Here is a 26,057-nt window from a genome sequence, read left to right as displayed (position 1 = left end):
TAGATAGATAGAAAGACAGACAGACAGATAGACAGACAGACAGACAGAAAGATAGATAGAAAGAAAGAAAAAAAGATAGAAAGATAGAATGATAGACAGACAGACAGACAGATAGAAAGATGATAGATAGATAGATAGATAGAAAGAAATATAGATAGAAAGATAGAAAGAAAGAAAGAAAGACAGATAGAAAGAAAGAAAGATGATAGATAGATAGATAGATAGAAAGAAATATAGATAGAAAGATAGAAAGAAAGAAAGAAAGACAGATAGAAAGAAAGAAAGATGATAGATAGATAGATAGATAGATAGATAGATAGATAGATAGATAGATATAAACCCCACTTGCCTAGTTTCCAACAGACCTCACAACTTCTGAGGATGCTTGCCATAGATGTGGGCAAAACGTCAGGAGAGAATGCTTCCGGAACATGGCCATGCAGCCTGGAAAACTTACAGCAATCCAGTGATTCCAGCCATGAAAGCCTTCGACAACACATTTTAGGGAGGATTTTTTTTTTAAAAAAAGAGCCCTTCTCGTGTTTCTTATAAGCACGTAATCCATCATGTGAAGGAACAGCCAGGATGGAGGAAGGATGATGAAATGGAACAATGTGTGGATGGCTCAGCGGGAGAGGAAAGGAGGGAAGGATGTGACGGATTTCAGTGTCTTTGGCTTTGGGAAGGTCGCTCATCATATTGAGCACAGTTCTGAGAAATGTGGGGTTGAGAATCGAGGATGGAAGGAGGTCGAAAGAAAGATTGGGAGAGAGAGGAGTGAGGAAAAACCTTCGGCACATTTTCTTTTTTTTCGGTGAGGCCTGTGAAAAATCAAAACCACTTTTCTGGCGCCGGGACCGGTCGGAGGCTGGGTTTGGTCACTGTTATTAATAAACGTCGTTGGAATGCGTGAGTCTGTCAATGTTTACACAGTTTCCTGGCCGAAGACTCTTTCAGGACAAAAGGAAGACGGCCCAGAAAGAGGTAAAAAGAAAAAAAAAGAAGGGAAATGCATCTGTCACACTTCTATATACAAGCTTTTCTCTGTATACATTTTTGGCTAAAGCTTGGGGCTCTTCTGCTGCAAACTTTCGCTTTCTCCTTTTCTACGCAACTCTTATTTTTTGCATTGCAGATGGAAACTCAACGAGAGAAAACAACGAGAGATTGTCAATTGTTTTCTAAGAATATTTTAGATGGGAATGAAGGAGGAAAGCAAGGATAATCTTTGGATAGGAATTAAATGATTTCTTGGGCCTGTTCTTGAACAAAATAGCGTTGTTTGCCTTCTGGACAAAACTTGGCAAAGTTGCCGTTTTGTTGGGAGATTTTGGGAGCAGTTGGCTGAAAAAAGTTTCGCTTTCTCGTAGCAGAATTGGAGTTGCCGAACTTGTGCTTTGCATGTACAGTAGTGTCTCACTTATCCAACACTCGCTTATCCAACGTTCTGGATTATCAAACGCATTTTTGTAGTCAATGTTTTCAATATATCGTGATATTTTGGTGCTAAATTCATAAATACAGTAATTACTACATAGCATTACTGCGTATTGAACTACTTTTTCTGTCAAATGTTTTGGTGCTTAACTTGTAAAATCAAAACCTAATTTGATGTTTAATAGGCTTTTCCTTAATGCCTCCTTCTTATCCAACATATTCGCTTATCCAACATTCTGCCGGCCCGTTTATGTTGGATAAGTGAGACTCTACTGTAGTTGTGGATTCGGTTGTTCGTTGATCGTTTCGGATTGTAATAAACTCATAGAGTTGGAACCTCATCCAATCTCATTCAGCCAGGCAGGGAGACACAATCCAAGCCCTCTCGGCAGATGGCTATCCATCCTCTGCTTACGAATCTTGAGAAGCCAGACTTGGCCACGGTGGTGGATGCTCTTGTTTAATCTCAGATAGACTACTGCAATGCACTCTACATGGGGTTGCCCTTGAAGACTGTTCGGAAACTTCAAATGGTCCAACAGGCAGTAACCGGCAGATGGCTATCCATCCTCTGTTTACTAATCTTGAGAAGCCAGACTTGGCTACGGTGGTGGATGCTCTTGTTACATGTCAAATAGACTACTGCAATGCACTCTACATGGGGTTGCCCTTGAAGACTGTTCGGAAACTTCAAATGGTCCAACGGGCAGTAACCGGCAGACAGCTATCCAGCCTCTGTTTACTAATCTTGAGAAGCCAGACTTGGCCACGGTGGTGGATGCTCTTGTTTAATCTCAGATAGACTACTGCAATGCACTCTACATGGGACTGCCCTTGAAGACTGTTTGGAAACTTCAAATGGTCCAACGGGTAGTAACTGGCAGATGGCTATCCAGCTTCTGTTTACTAATCTTGAGAAGCCAGACTTGGCCACAGTGGTCCACACTCTTGTTTAATCTCAGATAGACTACTGCAATGCACTCTACATGGGACTGCCCTTGAAGACTGTTCGGAAACTTCAAGTGGTCCAAGATTTCTCACCTTCCCTCTTGGCCTCCAGAATGAAAACAAAGACACCGCTATGGGACGAGACTTTTGGCCAGTAAAGTAATGCAGTGCAAGAAATAAATAAACAGGGAATATGTGCCATTAATAACTGGAATGGCCTCAGTTTATGATTTTGAATTTTAATGTTTATATTAGGTGTTTTAATTCTGTGGCTTCATGCCTGAATGTTGTTAATGCCATATGTTTTAATAGACTTAATGATTTTAACTCATATGTTTATTGTTTAGATATTATGATTTGATTTTTACATGTGTCTTTGGCATTGCATTTTGCCATGATTATGTTGTAAACCGGTGCTCCGGTGGCGCAGTAGGTTAAACCACTGAGCTTCTGAATTTGCAGACCGAAAGGTTGAAGGTTCGAATCCGGGGAGCGGGGTGAGCTCTCTCTGTTAGCCCCAGCTTCTGCCAACCTAGCAGTCTGAAAAGTAAATCAATAGGTACAGCTCCGGCGGGAAGGTAACAGCGTTCCATACAGTCATGCCGGCCACATGACCTGGAGATGTCTATGGACAACGCCGGCTCTTCGGCTTAGAAATGGAGATGAGCACCAACGCCCAGAGTCGGTCACGACTGGATTTAATGTCAGGGGAAACCTTTACTTTTACCTTTGTGTGCCATTGACAACTGTCATGGCCTCGGTTTACGATGTTGAATTATGTGATTTTAATGTATATATTAGGTGTTTTAATTCTGTGTCTTGTTTATGCCATATGTTTTAATGACCTTCGTGATATTATTATTATTATTATTATTATTATTATTATTATTATTATTAATAACAACTTTATTTTTGTATCTCTCCAAGGGGATTCGGGGCGGCTCACATGGGGACCAGGCCAGGCAATCTATATATATATAAAAGAGTGATGGCATCACGGCGACCCACAAAACAACAAAACTACAGGCCCCCCAACCTCGAAATTTGACAACACAACCCATCATCCACGCCTCTAGGTTGATACAACAAAAAGAAAAGAAAAATAAAGTCCTAATTAGAGAGAGAGGACTAATTGCTTTTATTCAATTGCTGCCAGTTAGAAGGCTAAGCTCCTCCAACTTGGTCTCCTAGCAACCCAATAAAAAAATAATAAAAAACACTAAAAAATAATTAAAAACACTAAAGAATGAATACAATAAAATACTATAATAACAGAAAATAACTAAAAATAATACAAGAAAATAATAAAATATAATAAATGAAAAGATAACTTACAATAAAATTAATTTAAAAAATACAAATAACGTCAAATAAAAATTACACAATTTTTAACCAATACCACCACCACTTTGCCACAGCAACGCGTGGCCGCCTGGCCGGGCACAGCTAGTATACAATAAAATACAACAATATAAAATGCAATCCAATTACAACGAATTAATACATCAGAACTATAAAATCACAACGCGTAGCCAGTGGCCAAGGGCGACACAATGTCACTTCAATCATCTTGGGGGAGAAAGAAAAAAATTATAGTTGTGCAATATATTAGGAGTACTAATTTTAACTCATAGTTATATGTTTATTGTTTAGATATTATGATGTGATTATTACATTTGTGCTTGGCATTGCATTTTGCCATGATTATGTTGTAAACCGGTGGTGCTCCTGGTGGTGCAGTAGGTTAAACCACTGAGCTGCTGAACTTGCAGACCGAAAGGTTGAAGGTTCGAATCTGGGGAGCGGGGTGAGCTCCCACTGTTAGCCCCAGCTTCTGCCAACCTAGCAGTTCGAAACATGCAAATATGAGTAGATATGGAAATATGTAGAAATATGAGTAGGTACGGCTCCAGTGGGAAGGTAACTGATACAAGAATATCTATGCAAACGTTAGTTGTTAGGGAGTCCCCGGTGGTGCAGTGTGTTAAACCGCTGAGCTGCTGAACTTGCGGACTGAAAGGTTGCAGGTTCGAATCCGGGGAGTGCGGTGAGCTCCTGCTGTTAGCCCCAGCTTCTGCCAACCGAGCAGTTCGAAAACATGCCAATGTGAGTAGATCAATAGGTACCGCTCCGGCGGGAAGGTAACAGCACTCCATGCAGTCACGCCAGTGGCCACGTGACCTTGGAGGTGTCTATGGACAATGCCGGCTCTTTGAGTTAGAAATGGAGGTGAGCACTAACCTCCAGAGTTGGACACAACTAGACTTAATATTAAGGGAAAACTTTTACCTTTTCTGTGTTGGAAACTGCTTTGAATCTCCCAGGGGCGAGAAAAACAGTATATAAATACAGTAAACAAATATCTGGAGAAGAGACTCCATTGCTCTCAAGGTGGTCCAGGGGTCCTCAAACTTTTTAAGCCAAGGGCCGGTCCACAATCCTTCTGACTGTTGAGGGGCCGGATTATCATTTGAAAAAAAATACAATCAAATTCCGATGCACACTGCACATGTCTTATTTGTTAGTGCAAAAACAAGAACAACAACAACGAAAGAACAATACAATATTTAAAAATAAAAACAATTTTACCAACATACATTTATTAGGATTTCAATGGGAAGTGTGGTTTTGCTTCTGGCCAATGAGATAGTCAAGTTAATTAGGGTTGTTGTTATTGTTGTTGTTGTTGTGTGCCTTCAAGTCATTTCAGACTTTGGGCGAGCCTAAGTCTAAAATTTATTTATTTACTGCAATTATTATTTACTGCATTTATTTACTACATTTGTATCACAGCCTTCTCACCCCAAAGGGGACTCAGAGTGGCTTACAAATTATATGTACATACAATATATTATATTATTAGCATAGCACAATATTAGCATTATATATGACTATATTGAACTATACCATTATACTGTAATATTATTAGTAATATTATATGTAATATAGAATATATAATTAATATTATTATATGGTATTATTATTAGTGTTATATTGTATTACATTATAATATTATTATCAATATTATATGTATATACAATGTATTATATTATAAAACTGAGGGCGGGGGCCAGGTAAATGACCTCGGAGGGCCGCATCCGGCCCCCGGGCCTTAGTTTGGGGACCCCTGGTCCAGACATTAGGAAGTTGTTCTTAGTGTTTAGTTGGAATCTCTTTTCTTGTTGTTTGGATCCATTGCCCTGCGTCCTAGTTTCTGGAGAACTTCTGGATCCAGAGCTCAACCTACCCGTTGCCCATTCCCGCTCCCAAACTCCATATGTTTGGACAAACTCAGGATGAGTTCACCGAGCTTGGGGAGCGTGAGATCAGAAACTGACTTGGATGTTGCCATGGAAGGATGAGGTCTCGCTCCCAGTTTTAGACATATGATCATCGCCACTCTTTCGTAAATGCAGCCAGGGAGACACAACCAAAGGAACATCAATTATTTGCTTCAGAGGACATTTTGTCGGTGATATATATGCATGCAAGAAGTGTTCTCTGGTTTTTGTAGTCAATGTTTTCAATGTTTGACTTGTGATTTTGTGATACGAAATCCAGGATATCTATCTTGTTTGCTGTGACATAAAATAATAATAATAATAATAATAATAATAATAATAATAATAATAATAACTACAACAGTCCACCACCTGAAAGTTTTTGTGTGACTTTCAAGTTCCTCCAATGCAATTCTATGACATGTTCTAGCCCAAGTATAGCAAAGTTTAGAGTTCGCTAAATATCCATGGTAGGGAGAGATCTTGGAATGCATCTGTTGCCGATATAGAGGTTATATTGTGCATCAAGAAATAATTTTAATACAAACCCACGATCATGCCAATCCCAACAGAACTGGGAATCTTCTCCTGATTCCTGATGGCTTGATATTATTCAGGACTCCTCCCTACCTAATGTGACTTTAAATGATTCGAATGCACTTTATCTGTTTACGAATTTGTTACTCATAATGTGCACCTTGCTTATCCACGATTGCAACCTCATTGTTTTTTAATTTGATGTTTTAATTCTGTGTTGTGTTTTTTTGCCTATTGTGTATATTTTATTATTGGTTTTTGTTGTGGTCCTTTGATGTTTCATATATTATCATTGCTTGTATTTTGATTTTGCTGTAAGCCGCCCCGAGTCCCCTTTCGGGGGGGATGGAGGCGGGATATAAATAAACGTATTATTTTATTATGACACAGCAAACAAGATAGATATACTGGATTTCGTATAACAAAACCACAAGTGTCTAGGACTGTGTGATGTATTTTCGGATGATGCGTGCAGATCCCACTAGGGTGGCCTTTTGCAGTTGGCAGATCGTGATTTTGTCAAAGTCTATTGTTTCCAAATGCCGGCTGAAATCTTTTGGCACAGCACCCAATGTGCCGATCACCACTGGGACCACCTGCACTGGTTTCTGCCAGAGTCTTTGAAGTTCAATCTTGAGGTCCTGATAATAATAATAATAATAATAATAATATGATAGAGGCTGAGTTTTTCCTGTTATTTTTCGTCACTGCGACTGTCACCTGGGATGGCGACATCAATGATCCAAACCTTTTTCTTTTCCACAACTGTGATGTCTGGTGTGTTGTGTTCCAGAACTTTGCCAGTCTGGATTCGGAAGTCCCACAGTATCTTTGCGTGCTCATTTTCCAATACTTTTGCAGGTTTGTGATCCCACCAGTTCTTTGGTACTTGAGGCATAAGTTCCAATGAATCATTTGGGCCACATAGTTGTGCCTCTGTTTGTAGTCTGTCTGTGCGGTTTTCTTACAGCAGCTGAGGATATGATCAATGGTTTCATCGGTTTCCTTGCTATTATTATTATTATTATTAATACTTTCTGAGATTTATTTTTCCCAACTGACAGTACACTAAGACCCTTTCAAAAATGCATTATATGACAGTGCAGATGGAGCCTAAACATAAACCAAGCCCTGGTTATTCATCTCTGTCTTTTTCCCTTGCAGCAAAACAAAGCCATGGACCCGCTGTTTTGCTTCTTTGCCACGCTGCTCTTTGTGGGCATCCAGGGCTGCCCAGAGGTTTGCCGATGCAAGGCTCTGAAGAAGTACGGCCGCCACATCGCCGACTGCTCTTACAAAGACCTCGAGGCCGTTCCTCTGGGCCTGCCCTCCAACGCGACCACGCTCACCTTGTCCGTCAACCGCATTCCCTCCTTGGGCGAAGACGCCTTTGCGGACGTGCCCAACTTGCAGGCTCTTTGGCTGTCCTACAACGAGATCGCTGTCATTTCTAGAGGCACCTTCGCCTTCTTGATACACCTGCGGGCCATCGATCTCAGACACAACCAGATCGTGGACTTCCCTTGGGGAGACCTCTCCAACCTCACAGCTTTGCAGCAACTGAAGCTGAGCAGCAACCGCTTGGAGAAGGTCCCTTGGAATGCCTTCCAGAACTTGAAGGACTTGCGGTCCCTTTGGCTTGACAACAACCATCTCGTGGTCCTCTTTGAAGGCACCTTCGACTCCATGCCTTGGTTGTCCCAGTTGCAGATCCACCACAACCCATTGAATTGTTCCTGTAAAAGCTGGTGGTTGAAGAAATGGTTGGAGAACACTTCTGTCTCCATCTCGGAGAAGGAGTCCATTACTTGTGGCACTCCTGAACATCTCAAAGGCTTCATTCTTGGGAGAAGCTTGAAATTGGACTGTATGATGCCTTCGGTCCAATTGATTTACCATTCTAGTTTAGGCAACAGTGTGTTACATGATGGACTCACCCTCTTCTTGCATTGCAGCGCTGTGGGCAAACCACCACCGGAGATCCGGTGGACCATCCAGACATCTTCTCAAACTCTGGCCATCAATGGACCCAATGTAGAAGCAGACGGAAGAGGTGTGAAGAAGAGCGGGCGCTTCTTGGTCTTCAAGAATGGCTCCATGGTCATTGCCAACTTCAACAAGGCGGATGAAGGCCTCTACACCTGCCAGGCATTGAATGACGTTGGGTCTCGGGAGGTGTCCGTCAACGTCGCCTTGGCCAGTTCTGAGAGTCCGGACGATCGGCTCCAGAATGACATCCAAGCCAGCAAGCCCAAAGCCAACTCTTGCGACAAAGAACACCCCAGGCCTGAAGGAAAGGTGGTGTTCATCTACCTGAACCCAAGAGCACCCAAGGCCAGCAGCAATAGAGGGACTCTATGGGACCCATGGCTGTGGGTCAGCTCATTCCTAGTTTCTTTGCTTTACTTTTTGTAGCTATACTCAGTATTCATTATACAATAGAAACTTACTATGCTAGGCATGGGCCAACTTGGGCCCTCCAGGTGTTTTGGACTTCAACTCCCACAATTCCTAACAGCCGGTAGGCTGTTAGGAATTGTGGGAGTTGAAGTCCAAAACACCTGGAGGGCCCAAGTTGGCCCATGCCTGAAACCACTACTGGTCAACACAGAATATAGTACATAATATGCACAAAACCGCATTATATTCAATATGTTTAACGCACATTACAGGAAACATATCTCAGGCTGGATCTTCACTGCAGAATGAATGCGGTTTGATACCACTTTAACTGCCGTGGCTGAATACTACGGAATGCTGGGAGTTGTAGTTTGGTAAGGAAACAACAGAGAAGACCAAAGAACTTGTAAAACTGCAACTCCGAGGATTGCATAGCTTTGAGCCGCGGCAGTTAAAGTAGTGTCGAACCAACATAATTAATCACCATGTAGATGTATTTTCAGTCTAACACTTAAAGGTATATATCTGGATCAGAGGAATTTGATAGATGGCTGTCACTTAATGACTTCAAGGAAAGAAGGCACAATATGGGAGTTATATCATACACAAATTGTCTTTTGAGTGTTGTGATATACGAACCTAGGAACGGTGCTAATTCTTTTAGCCATGCAACCAAAATCTTGTTTTCCCTATTGCAACAATACATGTTTGTTTATTGAAACTAAATGAAATGGATTTGTTTTTCAACCCAAATATATTTTTCTGGCATACTTATGTCATTTAATGACTTCAAGGAAAGAAAGCGCAATATGGGATTTATATCTTACATAGATTGTCTTTGAGTGTTGTGATATACGAACCTGAGAGTGATGCTAATTCTTTTAGCCATGTAACCAAAATCTTTGTTTTTCTATTGCAATAATACATGTTTGGTTATTGAAACTAAAAGAAAGGGACTTGTTTTTCAACCCAAATATATTTTCCTGGCACACATATGTCACCGCATTTACAGGCAACAAATCCAATGCAGGGTTGTTGTGTGTTTTCCGGGCTGGATGGCCATGTTCCAGAAGCATTCTCTCCTGACGTTTTGCCCATATCTATGGTGGGCATCCTCAGAGGTTGTGAGGTATATACAGTAGAGTCTCACTTATCCAACGCTCACTTGTCCAACGTTCTGGATTATCCAAGGCATTTTTGTAGTCAATGTTTTCAATACATCATGATATTTTGGGGCTAAATTTGTAAACACCCAATGTGCCGATCACCACTGGGACCACCTGCACTGGTTTCTGCCAGAGTCTTTGTGGCACCTATGGGGGGATTATTATTATTATTATTATTATTATTATTATTATTATTATTACAGTAGAGTATCACTTATCCAACATTCTTGATTATCCAACACATTTTAGTAGTCAATGTTTTCAATATATCATGATATTTTGGTGCTAAATTTGTAAATACAGTAAATACTACATAGCATTACTGTATATTGAACTACTCTTCCTGTCAAATTTGTTGTATAACATGATGTTTTGGTGCTTAATTTGTAAAATCATAACCTAATTTGATGTTTAATAGGCTTTTCCTTAATGCCTCCTTATTATCCAACATGGGTGTGAGCTGTGGCGCAGGCTGGAGAGCAAGCCAGCTGCAACCAGCTGCAATGAATCACTCTGACCAGGAGGTCATGAGTTCGAGGCCCGCTCGGAGCCTATGTTTGTCTTGTCTTTGTTCTATGTTAAAAGGCATTGAATGTTTGCCTATATGTGTAATGTGATCCGCCCTGAGTCCCCTTCGGGGTGAGAAGGGCGGAATATAAATGCTATCAATAAATAAATAATAAATAAATATTCGCTTATCCAACATTCTGCCGGCCCGTTTATGTTGTATGAGTGAGACTCTACTGTATATATCTGGATCAGAGGAATTTGAGAGATGGCTGTCACTTAATGACTTCAAGGAACGAAGGCACAATATGGGAGTTATATTATACATAGATTGTCTTTGAGTGTTGTGATACAGTAGAGTCTCACTTATCCAAGCTAAACGGGCCTGGCAGAAGCTTGGATAAGCGAATATCTTGAATAATAAGGAGGGATCAAGGAAAAGCCCATTAAACATCAAATGAAGTTATGATTTTACAAATTAAGCACCAAAACATCATGTTACACAACAAATTTGACAGAAAAAGTAGTTCAATACGCAGTAATGCTATGTAGTAATTACTGTATTTACGAATTTAGCACCAAAATATCACGATATATTGAAAACATTGACTATAAAAATGGCTTGGATTACCCAGAGGCTTGGATAAGCGAGGCTTGGATAAGTGAGACTGTACTGTATAAGAACCTGGGAGTGGTGTTAATTCTTTTAGCCATGTAACCAAAATCTTGTTTTTCTATTGCAACAATACATGTTTGGTTATTGAAACTAAATGAAAGAGATTTGTTTTTCAACCGAAATATATTTTCCTAGCACACGTATGTCACTGCACTTACTAGAATGAGAGAGCACCAGCAATAAATCGAATTGCAACAAAGGAACTGTCCAAGGTGCTGAACACATTTGGCAGCAATGTTTCAGCACCTTGGACAATTCCTTCCAAGTCTGGATGAAACCATGACATGGATTCACTGCCTGGGATTTCCAACTCTTCATCGGCATCGCACTCCTGAAGGCTGAAAGAGATATAGACAACGCGACAAAATCGTAGCTTGGCTAGGATGTAACAGTTTCGTTTATTATTTTCACCAGAAGAGATCAACTCTCTGCATTCTACAATGGCTTTAGTGTTGCTGGTTCTGGAGCTCACTTTTCCCAGCTCCTACTATAAGGAAAGGGAGTGGAGAAGCTCCTGTGTTACAAAAGTCAACACAGAGGAGTGGGGTGCCCTATGAAAGACCACATTCAACCCTCCTTGAGATCATCAAGCGAGGAAGCTTGAAAAAATTTGGTTTACAGCTCCCAGAATCTGCCACTGTCATGGGGGAAACTGGGAATTGTTGCATCGCAAAAGAACATTTCCAAGCTTGAGCGAACTCATGAGATTATTTTTGACATTCCCTGTAAGGAATGAGTCAATATCGAGATGAGTGAGAGATTGAAGCTGATTTAAATATCTCCCCCACCTTCCATGTTGACATGACCTAGTAGTCACCATGTCGTTCAGACATTTTTAAAAAATGGCCTCAATCTTTGCTAAACGTTCACTCAACCCAAGTCGGAGTTCAAAAAAGCAAAATAGTCTATCCAGACTCTCTTTCCATCCTTTGCTCCTACATTATATGCCTCTTGACCACCCAAAGACAACCCATTGTCCACATTTCCGACTCCTTCAAATATCCCCGTTTTGTTTCGGTTCCAACTTCCAATGTTAGATTCCGTGGTGTGGTTGCAACCGACAGTCTTGTCGTCATCGTTTCCTTCTCGCCACGTAATACCAAACCATCATGATTTAGGAGACATATCTCCAAGAAGACTAGCAACTGAACAATTCTAAAGGCCGGCATGGCCAAGAAAGTCTCATATATACGACAGTGAAAAAGACAAAGAGAGACAGAGAGGCACTCGTTGGTGAAGAAGCTGTAGGAAAGGAAGAAGAGAAATATCGCCAGCGGTTGCGTCATGCCTTTGGCAGCGCAATTCATCGGATGCTCTCGTCTCCAGTCCCGTGGGCCACACTCCCGTGGTAGGACTTCCATAAGAGACCAAAGAAGGTGCGAGGAAGAGCAAGCTGCCAATGGGAAAGAGGAACACAAGGATGGGAGCGCGAAGAAAGGCACGATTCACCTTTTCAGTGGGCGAGTCCATGGTTTCCTATTGGCCATCAAGGCTTCGCAAGGTTGGCTTTCATCCCGTTGGCCATCGCATTGGAGAGCGCACCTTTCCGATGGGACAGAAGGGAAGGGTTGTTGAGGAGGGTGTACGCCAGGCCCCACCGGGCACGGTTCTGCTGGCATTTGGCCGTTTTGGAGGCCTGCGTCTTGGTCTTCATGAGCTTGACCCCTGCCAGGCAGAAAACAACAATAACAACAACAATTTGAGGAGAGTGAAAAGAACTAGGGGAACCACACAAGTCAGGGATGTGTTGTTATTATTATTATTATTATTAAATTTTATTTGTACCCCGCTAGCATCTCCCGAAGGACTCGATGCGGCTTACAAAGGCCAAGGCCTCAACACACAATATAACAATACAAAACAAAAGGCAAATTAAAAGAATTAAAACAGTATAAACCACAAGCAATAACAATACGCTAAAACACAATAGAACTGGGCCGGGCCAGAGTAATGGGTACAAGATTAAAAGTGCTGATGTGACCGGTGATATATAAGGCTTATAGGGCAAGTGCAGAGTGCGATATACGATCTTAGTTCTAAAAAGCGCTTATGAGACTTGGTATTGGAGATTTCCTATTAATCTGGGAAGGCACATTGGAACAGCCAGGTCTTCAAGTTCTTTCTGAAGACTGCCAATGTAGGGGCCTGTCTGAGATCCTTGGGGAGGGTGTTCCAGAGTCGGGGGGCCACCACAGAGAAGGCCCTGTCTCGTGTCCCCACCAACCGCGCTTGCGACGCAGGCGGGATCACGAGTAGGGCCTCTCCAGATGACCGAAGTGAACGCGTGGGTTCGTAGACAGAGATGCGGTCACGGAGGTAGGATGGTCCCAAACCGTTCAAGGCTTTGTAGGTAAGCACCTGCACCTTAAATTGGGCTTGGTAAATAAATGGCAGTCAGTGGAGCTCCTTGAACAGGAGGGTTGACCTCTCTCTGTAAGGGGCCCCAGTTAACATCCTGGCTGCCGCTCGTTGGACCAGTTGGAACTTCCGAGCCGTTTTCAAGGGCAGCCCCACGTAGAGCGCATTACAGTAGTCCAGTCTGGAGGTGACCAAGGCATGGACCACCCCGGCCAGATCAGCCTTCGCGAGGTACGGTCGCAGTTGGCGCACGAGTCTCAATTGTGCGAAGGCCCTCCCAGACACCGCCGACGCCTGGGTTAGATCAGAGACATACAGCAAGAGAGTTCCAATAGCAAGAGAAAGAACAAGTGTTTCTCCCTTCTTTAATATCCACTGCTTGCCCATCATCAGCCCAGGACAAAAATGAATCCTTGTCATGAATGTCACATCGTCATGATTCAGCCTTTTCAGCCTGTTCCTTAAGCATCACCACCCATTTAATCATTCTGCAAGTGTGTGACCACATGTCCATTAGAACTGTATTTCACACAATTTTACATAATAGGATTACTACCAATGTATTCCTGTCTAACAATGCATTCTCTGTCTAACACAGTGGTTCTCAACCTGTGGGTCTCCACGTGTTTTGGCCTTCCAGAAATCCTAGCAGATGGTAAACTGACTGGGATTTCTGGGAGTTGTAGGCCAAAACACCCCCGGGACCCAGGGATGTGTTAAATCAGAGACGTATAGCAAGAGAGTTCCAATAGCAAGAGAAAGAACAAGTGTTTCTCCCTTCTTTAATATCCACTGCTTGCCCAAAAATGAATCCTTGTAATGAATGTCACATTGTCATGATTCAGCCTTTTCAGCCTGTTCCTTAAGCATCACCACCCATTTAATCATTCTGCAAGTGTGTGACCACATGTCCATTAGAACTGTATTTCACACAATTTTACACAATAGGATTACTACCAATGCATTCCTGTCTAACAATGTATTCTCTGTCTAACACAGTGGTTCTCAACCTGTGGGTCTCCACGTGTTTTGGCCTTCCAGAAATCCTAGCAGATGGTAAACTGACTGGGATTTCTGGGAGTTGTAGGCCAAAACACCCCGGGACCCAGGGATGTGTTAAATCAGAGACGTATAGCAAGAGAGTTCCAATAGCAAGAGAAAGAACAAGTGTTTCTCCCTTCTTTAATATCCACTGCTTGCCCAAAAATGAATCCTTGTCATGAGTGTCACATCGTCATGATTCAGCCTTTTCAGCCTGTTCCTTAAGCATCACCACCCATTTATTCATTCTGCAAGTGTGTGACCACATGTCCATTAGAACTGTATTTCACACAATTTTACACAATAGGATTACTACCAATGCATTCCTGTCTAACAATGTATTCTCTGTCTAACACAGTGGTTCTCAACCTGTGGGTCTCCACGTGTTTTGGCCTTCCAGAAATCCTAGCAGATGGTAAACTGACTGGGATTTCTGGGAGTTGTAGGCCAAAACACCCAAAGACCCACAGGCTGAGAACCACTGTGTTAGACAGAGAATGTATCTTTCACATGGGATCTAGGTGAAAAAAGAGATGGCACAAATTATCTGACGCATGGATGGAGGAGACGTCTTCCATGGCTGGGTACCAATGACAGCATAAGAAGAAGCAATGGTGATTCCAACAAATGTCACATCGTTGTGTGCCTTTCCTCCCTGCTCAGGGAGAAACAGATTTTCCAAATTGTCTAGCGACATCTCCACTTTCATCCAGAAAGATCAACAAGACCAGGGTGGGAATGTTCTCTCACCTTCCTCCATCTCACCCGTCTGGAAGGACGTTGACCCGCCCGGATTGTGCCTTTGGAGGAGCAACAAGCAAAAGGCTTTCAGCACCGGATGGGACTGGCTGACCTCGATTTTCAAATAGTAACAATAGGTGCGGTAGCCTGGAAGAAAGAGCATGGAGACTTAAAAGCAAAACAAGATAAGGGCATGTAAAATGCAAACAGCCAGCGCAGGAGAGCATGCCTGCCGCAAAAGGCGTGCGCCAAGGGACAAAGGAAAGGGATTGTCAAAAGCACTTGGCCGTGAAAACAAAAACAACCCTCAAGCTTGTGAAAGTCACTTTTTGAGTTCATCCTGGGGAATGAATGCCGTCTGGCAACACTCCAGCCGCCATGGCTCAATGCTATGGAATCAGGGGAGCTGCATTTCACACATTCTTTACTCTTCTCATAAGTTTTAAAAATTGTTTATTTTAATTTTTTTAAATATGCAATACCATTTTAATGTTTGTATATATTTTAAAGGTTTTAAGTATTGTATTTTTTTTTAGTGTTAGCTGCTTTGCATCTCTTTTTAGAGACATAAAGCAGGATATAATAATAATAATAATAATAATAATAATAATAATAATAATAATAATAATAATAATAATAATAATAATAATCCCCCATAGGTGCCACAAAGACTCTGGCAGAGACCAGTGCAGGTGGTCCCGGTGGTGATGGGCACACTGGGTGCCGTGCCAAAAGATCTCAGCCGGCATTTGGAAACAATAGACATTGACAAAATCACAATCTGCCACCTGCAAAAGGCCACCCTACTGGGATCTGTGCGCATCATCCAAAAATACATCACACACGCTTGGGAAGTGTTTGACTTGTGATTTTGTGATACGACATCCAGCATATATATCTCGTTTGCACTTGTCATAGCGATAAAAGAGTTTGGAAAGTCCTTCCCCACCAAACTTTGCCACTTGGCTTGCGTCCTCAACCCTTCCCGCAGCTGCGCATGTGCATGCGCTCAACTTTCCCCCACGCTCGTCCTGGATCCCTCTTCTAAGGTTTTGCAAGAAGCACACCTATCCTGTCCCAAAAAACAGTCGCCATAACCTTCCTTGCAAGCATTTGCAAAACAGAAGAGCGATCCAAGATGAGAATGGGGGAAAGTTGAGCACATGCACATGCGCAGCTGCGGCAAGGGATGCCCGCCTGGTTGAGGATGCAAGCCAAGCGGCAGAGTTTGGTGGGAAAGGAGTTGCCAAGCTCATTCATCGCTATGAGAAGTGCCTAGATTTGAATGGTGACTATGTTGAGAAGTGGTATTTGGGTGTGGCTTTCAACTGCATATGGTGAATGTTTTCTCCTATACTTTGTTCATTTTTAATTCCAAAACGTAATCTACTTTCTGGATAGCCCTTGTACACTCACATTACGGCATGACTTACAATACAAAATGAAAGGGAAGGCGGGATGGAAAGGGATTGGCCACCTTCCATGTCACTCACCTGGATCAAAGACCTCGACCCCGTGGCCCAGAAGACTCACATCCAGGCGACAGAAGTGGATGACGTTGTAAAGCGCGGACATGACCAACCTCCAGCCACCTGCCAAGACCCCCACAAGCACGTTGATGGGGAAGAGCAGGAACGTCACAATGTACAAAGCCCGCCTGCAAGGAGGAAAGGAAGGAGAGTTCAAACCAATTCATCCATGGGTTGCTTGCTTGACTATATTATGTCGTTGCAAGAGGAGGAAGCTATCCATGCGTTCATTATACTCATGTTTACTTTCCTTCCAAAGAGGTCAATGAGACATATAAGTCCCAGCATAGGTGACTTTTTCCCATCTTGGAAGGTCAACTGGCAGTTCAGAAGGTGTCAAAACACTGGTGCCTTTCTCCTCCTTTGTGGTTAGATAAGGTTGGATGGATCTACAACCTTGGTAGTAGATGCATTCATTAATCCATACGTTGTTTGCTCCATCCCTTAGCAAAGTCAACCTTGTCAGGGTATTGTGTATTGTGAAATGTTAAAATCAATCTGGGTTGTTAGAAATGCCTTGTGTTAGTTTTTGGCAAGGCATTCCAGTAGTTATGGAGTTAATGAGAGCCTGCTATGATTGACGTATCACAGGACCAATGGGGTCAAGTTTGTTTTGACTGGGACTTCCTTCTTGGACTGTGGAATGCAGAGGAGTTTCTTCAGTGTGTGTGAGTGAGTTGCTTCGGCATGAGCACTCATGGAGAAAGGACTGATTTGCTCTATTTGTATATAGTCATGTAAATAAAGCTTACAGCCGTTGGATTTTCAACCGAACCCTCGTCTGCTGGAGTGTGTTTGACCAGTGCTGTTTATCCACGTGGGAAGACAGTCTGGAGAAGGAGGTGAGACCGGGATGATGTTTTTGGATTACACTCTGCTACCCATCATCCCCTGACAAACCTCAGGTGAGCCACTAAAATGGACAATTCATCCAACTGTCTCCTCTCCCATAGATGCCCAATTGTTGAGAATCTGCGAGCTATTAGGCTCAAAATGACCCTCTTTTGTGAGGTAGATTCCCAAGAAAATTAGCAGAGTGCAGAAGCATGCATCCAAAACAGCAGGAAACGTACGTGAGATGAGTTTAGAGAAAGCCTTTGTTCTTCAGGATGGCAAAGGATTGCAAAGTCAAGTTCAAAAGTATTTATTCAGGTAAAAAGAAATCCATTGTGGATAGGAAAAGGTTTCTGGAGCTAACTAGCTGTCTAAGCTAGTTCTAAGGTAGGTAGGTAGGTAAAAATAACAAAGAAATCTAGATTGCTACATTTTGCCAGTAGAGAGGGCAAAATGCATCCTTCTTGGTGAAACAAAGGAAAGAAGCTTAAGCAGATTGGCAGAATGGCGACTAACTGCATGGGCTGTGCCTTTTTCTCTGGGGCAATAAAAAATCCAATCTAAATTGAGGAAGTTACCTCATCCCTAGCAGAGATCACATTGCTAAAACAACAAGTGGATGGGTGCATCTAAACAGGATAGAAGAGGGAAATAACAGCACAGCCTATCGGGAATGTGTGGGATTATGGAGATTTATTTATTTATTGATTTCCGATATTTCTACCCCGCCCTTCTCCCCGAGGACACAACTGGCAGGATCACTACCAGTATATCATAATACAATAAAATAATACAACAATTAAAATAGATAAATAACATAGTAAAATACAATAAAAAGATGTGTCCCTCAATCTATTCTATCCTTCTACATAACTAGGAGACTTGTGTAGTCCCGGGTGACATCTCCAACACCAATAGCTTTCACAAGGAATTATGACAAGGTCATTTACGTAGCCCTTGTTTTCTTAGAAGGAGGTTGTTATTTCTAGGATACACCTGATGGTTTTTGTAGTATTCACAGCCACAAAGAGGAGAAGATGGTGGGCTTCATATCAGCAAGATGGTGAATCTTGCCTTGGTTTTGGTCTGAACTTTTATGGAGGTCCATATCCCTTTGGTATGGAAGCCACCATAGAAGCCTTCAAGGATGAACATCTGTTACCTGTTATTCAGCTCCTTAGGTAGACAATCACGGTCAAGGAAGTAATACTGAGCCAAAAGGTTCTGGACAATCACAGCCACCACCAAAGTCAACCAGAAAGGCCTGAAGAAGAAGAAAAGACAAGAGGCAACCAATTGGCTCTATGATTAATTCAGATTCCAAAATGTATCCAGAACTTGGATAAGTCGTTTTTAAGATCAACAACTTCCAGAATTTCCTATCAAGCATAGGCAATACTATGGTGGGAATACAGCATTTTGGAAGGCCCAGAAAGGATATCTCCAAGTATATGGAGATGATGGTGGGACCATATCATGGTAGGAGAGCGTTAACCCAAAGCAGGGAACGTGGTAGATCAGGGATCAGGGATGGATCCCTTACATTAGATGCTTTATCCTTGCTCTAAGTCCAAATGGATTTCAACCAACACCCTTTCCATAGGAGGTTTCAATCTGGGAAGAATAAACCCTCTTACCACATATTTTCCACAATTTTGAAGAGGTGGACGTTGGTGCCCGATTGTAAGGGGATGGCCACCAGAAACGTGAAGCCCATGGTGCCGACGAAGAAGACAATGTGCTGGATGAGGAGGCCTAGGGGGAAAAATACCAGATTCTTAACCTGAGGATGTATACGATTTGGAAATACGGTCAGCCCTTTACATTTGCGGGTTTGACTTTTAAGGATTTGATTATTCATGATTTTTATTAATATGATCTCTCTATGCATCAGAATTGGTTTTGGGTGCCTCTGCAATCGAATGAATGCTATCTGGAACGATTTTGGCTCAATGACTGGGAGTTGTAGTTTGGTGAGGTGCCTCATTTGGCTGAGGAGGATAAAGGCCTTGTAAAACTACAACTCCCAAGATTCAATAGCATTGATCCGGGGCAATTAAAGTGGAGTCAAAAACTATAGCCATTTGACAGATGCATCTTTTATTATCAATTGACCACAGGCCATATGATATTAACTGGTATATAAGTATTTTAATTCATGGAATCGTAAGTAAATGGCTACCCACTTATACAGTAGAGTCTCACTTATCCAACGTTCTGGATTATCCAACGCATTTTTGTAGTCAATGTTTTCAAAATATCGTGATATTTTGGTGCTAAATTCGTAAATACAGTAATTACTACATAGCATTACTGTGTATTGAACTACTTTTTCTGTCAAATTTGTTTATACAGTAGAGTCTCGCTTATCCAACGTAAACGGGCCAGCAGAACGTTGGATAAGCAAATATGTTGGATAATAAGGAGAGATTAAGGAAAAGCCTATTAAACATTAAATTAGGTTATGATTTTACAAATTAAGCACCAAAACATCATGTTAGACAACAAATTTGACAGAAAAAGTAGTTCAATACACAGTAATGCTCCGTAGTAATTACTGTATTTACGAATTTACCACCAAAATATCATGATATATTGAAAACATTGACTACAAAAATGTGTTGGATAATCCAGAACGTTGGATAAGCGAGTGTTGGATAAGTGAGACTCTACTGTTTTATTTTATGTAATGTATTATTTAATTGTATTATGTTATGGTCTATTGTATTGTCTTGGGCATGGCCCCATGTAAGCCGCCCCGAGTCCCCGTTGGGGAGATGGTGGCGGGGTATAAATAAAGTTTTATTATTATTATTATTATTACTGTAACTTAATGTTTTGGTGCTTAATTTGTAAAATCATAACCTAATTTGATGTTTAATAGACCTTTCCTTAATCTCTCCTTATTATCCAACGTATTTGCTTATCCAATGTTCTGCCGACCCTTTTATGTTGGATAAGTGAGACTCTACTGTCCTACAAAGAGCCCACTAAATGACTCATCTTTACCCAAACAGGAAAAAGCTGTCTGGAAGCCAGCGAAACACATCCAGCACACCAGGGCCTGCTGGGAAGCCTGGAGTTTGCGGGGACGATGGAAAATGTCTAGGACTGCCCCTCGGTACAGAAATCGGAGATTAATCCTAGAAGATGAAAAAAGGAAGAAAATGTCAGGGGATGTTGGGATAGGGAGTTAAATCGATCGTCCGTCACTCTGACTGTGTGATGAGTCAGTTCTCTCTGTCTGCTCATCCGAAGGACCACTTGTTGCAGCAACAAAAGTGGCACCAACAAAACGACAGCTTAGTCGTTGTTTACTGCTGATCCCAGCAGGTCTAATTACTTTATTATACAAGTTATATACAATTACTCAAAGCCGAGGCTGTTATCTGTACAAGTTGGCACCTCTCGCATTCCTCAGCTCATGATGAAAGTTCCGGTCAAACAGTTCAAACGGAAGCCCTGACCTATTGGTCCTGCGGGCAATCAATCAAGCTGGCTTGTGATTAACCCATGCGCTGCTGGAATGCTCTGCAGGAAACACACACTTGCGAACACCCAACAGCAAAACTTGATACAACAATTCAATCTAACAACAGAAACACACTAACAGAAAAGATGATCAGGATGTAGGTCAGGTCCTCTCCCTACAAATAGTGGATCCCATTCCAGTAGGGTAGTGAATCCAGTCCGGGTTTTGATTAGCTGTCCAAAGTGCTGAATCTATTTAGGAATAGGCTTTGGCATCTTTCAAAGATTAAACCCTAGCATGGATTCACTCTGTTGAAGTGGGAATGATTGTACATAGGTTTGTTTAAATGTAATTGAGTCATGTATGCAACGTGTGCTGGGGATTGCATCATATACTGTGATTGCATCATGCACTGTCTGCTGTCCACTATGCAAGTGTGTAAAGAGTTAACTGTCTGTTGCATCAGACAGCAGGGGTGATTATAAATAGCTCCCTGTTATCTCTCTCTCTTGGTTATCTGCTCTCTGCACTCTGTCTGTATGTATATTGTCTTGTGAGAGTTTTCCGTTCACCAGTAAACCTGTTTATAGATAGTTGAAGTCTCCAGCCTCGTTACTGGTACCAGTGCTTCTACGTGAGTCTTCTGCTGCGTGTGTGCTTATCCAAACCGCGCTCTGACACACTCCTCTTCAGTGTATTTCTATAACATGTGTCTACCAGAAATCATGCTGGAGGACCTAGAAATGCTCTAGTGGTATTTTCTAGGTTCCCCAGTGTCAGTCTATGATGTTTTTCATGGAAGACATTCGTTTCAATAGAGTTCACTGTTACTTTTGGTTTCCCTTTTCCATGATAAGTCCAGGAACACCCCCATCATGGATATAGGAAGTCAGATTGTATGTTTCGTGCACACATTGCCTCAAGGTCGTTTCATACACAATGTCTTCAAAAACCTTTGTGTATTAAAGAACGTTGGTGGACATTGAATGACCAGAAAGCGAAAATATCACAATCTCAGGAACATTTTGGATTTCTAGATAAGGGGTACTCAAACTAGACATTTCCAGTCCATCCTCAAAAAGATGGAAATGCTCTTTAGTTATTGGGAGCAAGAACGTTAAACTAAAACAAATTGGAGTTCGGGGGCTCCACCTTTGACTCCCAAGAACTTCTCGAGTCCCTTCGGGGAGATGGAAGCGGGATATAAAAATAAAGTTGTTATATTATTGTTATTATTATCCAGACATTATTGTTGCTTTAACTCAAACATTTGGGATGGAGAACATCTCACCTATGTTTCACCAGCGACTTCATCAACATGCAGAACGTCAAGAGGCAGGAGATGACCAGGGAGGCCACAAAGCACACTGGAAAAACAGGAGATATTAAGAGATGTCATTGAACCGAATGCAGTGACAGTAGAAGCCAATTGAGGCCAACCATGAGCTACAGAGAAAGCTGGTGGATGGGATGAGAATTGGATGAGGAATCCATTCTGGGTTTTAGGACTTCATCCCACGTGATAAGTAAAGTGATCGTTGTTCTTCCTTTAAGCTTCGCAATGCCCCGTTTGGAACTTAAATGAATGACTTTCCTTTCACCATCACACTTGTTCCCACATTCAGTTTTCTTTTCAAATTATCTGTTTGCCGTCCCATCACATGGGAGACTTATTTTTTCTCCCCTGTTTCCTTCTGATAGAAAAAAAAGTCCTGTGTGTTTTTTCTTACACATCCCATTAACGGGATTTCTTCTCTTTGCAAATATGCATCTTTGAAACCTAGAGGCAGTGAGTTCCTGGAAAAGTATTCCAGTAGTTTTTGTTATTGCCAAGGAGTCGAAATGGAGTTGATACGATCCTTACTCTTCTCTTGGCAACATAAGTGCTGTACCTATTGATCGAATCACATTGGCATGTTTTCGAACTGCTAGGTTGGCCGAAGCTGGGGCTAACAACAGGAGTTCACCCCATACTGCAGATTCGAACTGCTGATCTTCCGGTCAGCAAGTTCTGTAGCTCGGCAGTTTAACCTGCTGTGCCACCACCACAGGACCTTATAGTGTGTGGATATATATATATATATACTAGCTTTGCCCGGCCACACGTTGCTGTGGCTTATGGGAATCCTTTGTTGGCCAGGTGGAATAGCAGTGAATAGCCTTGCAGTCTCAAAGCCTGGCCGTTTTCTGGAGTAGCTGGAGTTGTTTATTGTATGAACGTAGAGGCATGGATGAGGGGTTGTGCTGCCAAGTTTAGTGTTTCTGGGTTATGTAGTTTTGTTGTTTTGTCCTAGGCCGAAATTTCATTACTCTTTTATATATATAGATATATACACAGTAGAGTCTCACTTATCCAAGCCTCGCTTATCCAAGGTTCTGGATTATCCAAGCCATTTTTATACTCAATATTTTCAATGCATTGTGATATTTTGGTGCTAAATTAGTAAATACAGCAATTATTACATAACATTACTGGGTATTGAATTACTTTTTCTGTCAAATTTGTTGTATAACATGATGTTTTGGTGCTTAATTTGTAAAATCATAACCTAATTTGATGTTTAATAGGCTTTTCCTTAATCCCTCCTTATTATCCAAGATATTCGCTTATCCAATCTTCTGCCGGCCCGTTTAGCTTGGATAAGTGAGACTCTACTGTATATACACACAGTGTTCCCTCACTACTTCGCAGTTCACTTTTCGCAGATTCGCTGTTTCGCGGTTTTTCAATAAACTCTAAAAGACTATTATAAATCATAAAAAATTACAATTTTCAGCCTAAGGAAGGGAGGAAGGAGAAGCCAAAGGGAGAGAAAAGGAGCCCAAGCGGCAACGGGAGGAGAAGGTGATTCATCAACACACAATTGATTGATAAAGACTTAAAATAGTGTATAACTACTAAAATAATGTATAAATATTAAAATAAATATAGCGGCCCTACTTCGTGGATTTTCACTTATTGTGGGTGGTCCTGGAACCTAACCCCAGTGAGGGATTACTATGTGTGTGTGTGTGTGTGTATATATCTATATATATAAAAGAGTGATGGCATCACGGCAGCGGACAAAACAACAAAAGTAAACACCCCACAACCTCGAAACTTGCCAGCACAACCCCTCATCCATGCCTCTAGGTTGATACAACAAAAAGAAAAGAAAAATAAAGTCCTAATTAGAGGGAGAGGAATAATTGTTTTTATCTAATTGCTGCCAGTTAGAAGGCTAAGCTCTGCCCACTTGGTCTCCTAGCAACCCACACAGCCCAGGGAACCCTTTACCTTAACTACCACCAATTCCTCAATACTTTATTTCCCATACCACCATACTTTGCCACAGCAACGCGTGGCCGGGCACAGCTAGTCTATATATATAAAAGGGTAATGAAATTTCAGCCTAGGACAAAACAACAAAACTACACATCCCAGAAACACTAAACTTGGCAGCACAACCCCTCATCCATGCCTCTATGTTCATACAGCAAAAAGCTCCAGCTACTCCAGAAAACGGCCAGGCTTTGAGACTGCAAGGCTATTCACTGCTATTCCACCTGGCCAACAAAGGATTCCCATAAGCCACAGCAATGCGTGGCCGGGCAAAGCTAATATATATATATATATATATATATATATATATATATATATATATAGGATTATGGAGAAAGAAAGAAATCTGTACTATCCATCTTGGCACTTCCCTCCTGAACGATGTCATAGTTATGTTTACAAGCAGATAATGGGAAATTCCCATGATGTTTTTACCCATCTCTACATGGGGAATTTAAAATAAAGTCGATTGCCAATCAACTTAGGAATCGTCAGAAAAATACACACTTGGAAAGGGCAAAGTACCTGAAACCCACAGTGTAGAAACACTGATTTGATTGCGTGTGATGAAGTCCTGAGTCTGGACTAAATGGACTACGGACTAAAACCCAGAGTTGAATCATTGGAGAGGAATGCCACCATTCGCCATAGGGACCCCTTTCATTCTTCTACATGTTGACAAAGAGTCAATGCCATTAACCACCGGTTGTTTCAGCTCAAGGCGACAGGACCAACAACCCATCTGCCTGCTGATCGGCTTTGCATTCCCTCCTTTGTAGTCCCCTCCTCGCTCGGTGCCATCTGCTCCGTTCGGATCTCAGAAGCCTTTGTGAATGTGCCGCATTTGCCTCCCTTTTGCCTCTTGGCAGCAGTTGCTACATTTGCATGCTAGCAAATGGCATGGCTTTGCAAAAAAGGGGGGGAAAGCTGTACTAATCCACTTATAAAAGAAATCCTGACCCACATCTAGCATCCTTTAAATGCCATGTTGTGCCCAAAATCATGTTACCTTTCTCAAAATCCCACCTAATGCGTAAATCCTTAGGTCTAGAAACAACTTCCTTCGTTGTGCTAGAGACAGATGTCAATAAGAATAAAAACAATAACACGAGGACTAGAAAAATTGGGATTTTATAAAGAACTAAAAATGATGTATTTTGGTACAGCTAGAAAAATGGATAAAAATTATACTACAGTAGGGTCTCACTTATTCAAGCTAATACAACAATAATAAATAGAGTAAAATAATAAATCCTTAGGTCTAGAAGCAACTTCCTTCGTTGTGCTAGAGACAGATGTCAATAAGAATAAAAACAATAACACGAGGACTAGAAAAATTGGGATTTTATAAAGAACTAAAAATGATATATTTTGGTACAGCTAGAAAAATGGATAAAAATTATACTACAGTAGAGTCTCACTTATTCAAGCTAATACAACAATAATAAATAGAGTAAAATAATAAATGCAATAATAACAATAAGATAAGAGTGAAATAATAAATGTATTAATAATAAAAAATAGAGTAAAATAAATGTAATAGTAGCAACAATAATAGAGTACCATAATAAATGTAATAATAATAGAGTAAAATAATAAATGCATTAATAATAATAAAAAATAGAGTAAAATAAATGTAATAGTAGCAACAATAATAGAGTACCATAATAAATGTAATAATAATAGAGTAAAATAATAAATGCATTAATAATAATAAAAAATAGAGTAAAGTAAATGTAATAGTAGCAACAATAATAGAGAAAAATAGTAAATGTAATAATACCAATAATAATAGAGAAAAATAATAA

General features: G+C 41.3%; 2 protein-coding genes and 1 long non-coding RNA gene across 6 annotated transcripts in view; 2 read left to right on the top strand and 1 right to left on the bottom strand.

Moving 5' to 3' along the window:
- Positions 1-295: 295 nt before the first annotated feature.
- On the top strand, positions 296-9,555 carry islr (immunoglobulin superfamily containing leucine rich repeat). Of its 3 annotated transcripts, XM_062962989.1 has the most exons (3): positions 296-984; positions 7,368-8,652; positions 8,784-9,555. In XM_062962989.1, the coding sequence occupies exons 1-2, from the start codon at positions 922-924 to the stop codon at positions 8,616-8,618; spliced, it is 1,314 nt and encodes a 437-aa protein (XP_062819059.1). In that variant the 5' UTR covers positions 296-921; the 3' UTR covers positions 8,619-8,652; positions 8,784-9,555. The 3 variants fall into 3 exon arrangements, with proteins under 3 accessions (XP_062819059.1, XP_062819060.1, XP_062819058.1); XM_062962990.1 differs by having other exon boundaries at positions 296-814; positions 7,368-9,555; XM_062962988.1 differs by having other exon boundaries at positions 7,368-9,555.
- Positions 9,556-11,331: 1,776 nt separating this feature from the next.
- stra6 (signaling receptor and transporter of retinol STRA6) overlaps positions 11,332-26,057 on the bottom strand; it is a 52,960-nt gene continuing 38,234 nt past the window's right edge. For both annotated transcript variants that reach the window (XM_062962986.1, XM_062962985.1), the window contains exons 12-18: positions 22,219-22,294; positions 20,465-20,598; positions 19,093-19,210; positions 18,618-18,719; positions 16,586-16,749; positions 15,102-15,239; positions 11,332-12,617 (exon numbers count right to left, since the gene is read on the bottom strand). In XM_062962986.1, coding sequence (XP_062819056.1) covers positions 12,439-12,617; positions 15,102-15,239; positions 16,586-16,749; positions 18,618-18,719; positions 19,093-19,210; positions 20,465-20,598; positions 22,219-22,294 — 911 coding nt within the window. In that variant the 3' untranslated portion in view covers positions 11,332-12,438. The remainder of the gene's footprint in view (positions 12,618-15,101; positions 15,240-16,585; positions 16,750-18,617; positions 18,720-19,092; positions 19,211-20,464; positions 20,599-22,218; positions 22,295-26,057) is intronic.
- Positions 16,746-21,520, top strand: LOC134293904 (uncharacterized). Its single transcript, XR_010000875.1, has 2 exons — positions 16,746-17,526; positions 20,473-21,520. It is a non-coding gene; the product is annotated as an uncharacterized LOC134293904 (long non-coding RNA).

This window comes from Anolis carolinensis, unplaced genomic scaffold (assembly GCF_035594765.1).
Source record: "Anolis carolinensis isolate JA03-04 unplaced genomic scaffold, rAnoCar3.1.pri scaffold_11, whole genome shotgun sequence".
In the NCBI taxonomy this organism is placed as follows: Eukaryota; Metazoa; Chordata; class Lepidosauria; order Squamata; family Dactyloidae; genus Anolis; species Anolis carolinensis.
This window is presented reverse-complemented; position numbering and strand designations above follow the sequence as displayed.

Excerpts from the sequence above, each read along its gene's own strand:
- islr (XM_062962989.1), top strand. The coding sequence starts at position 922 with ATGTTTACACAGTTTCCTGGCCGAAGACTCTTTCAGGACAAAAGGAAG. Across the intron at positions 985-7,367 it reads GGAAGACGGCCCAGAAAGAG|CAAAACAAAGCCATGGACCC; the intron begins GTAAAAAGAAAA and ends TTTCCCTTGCAG.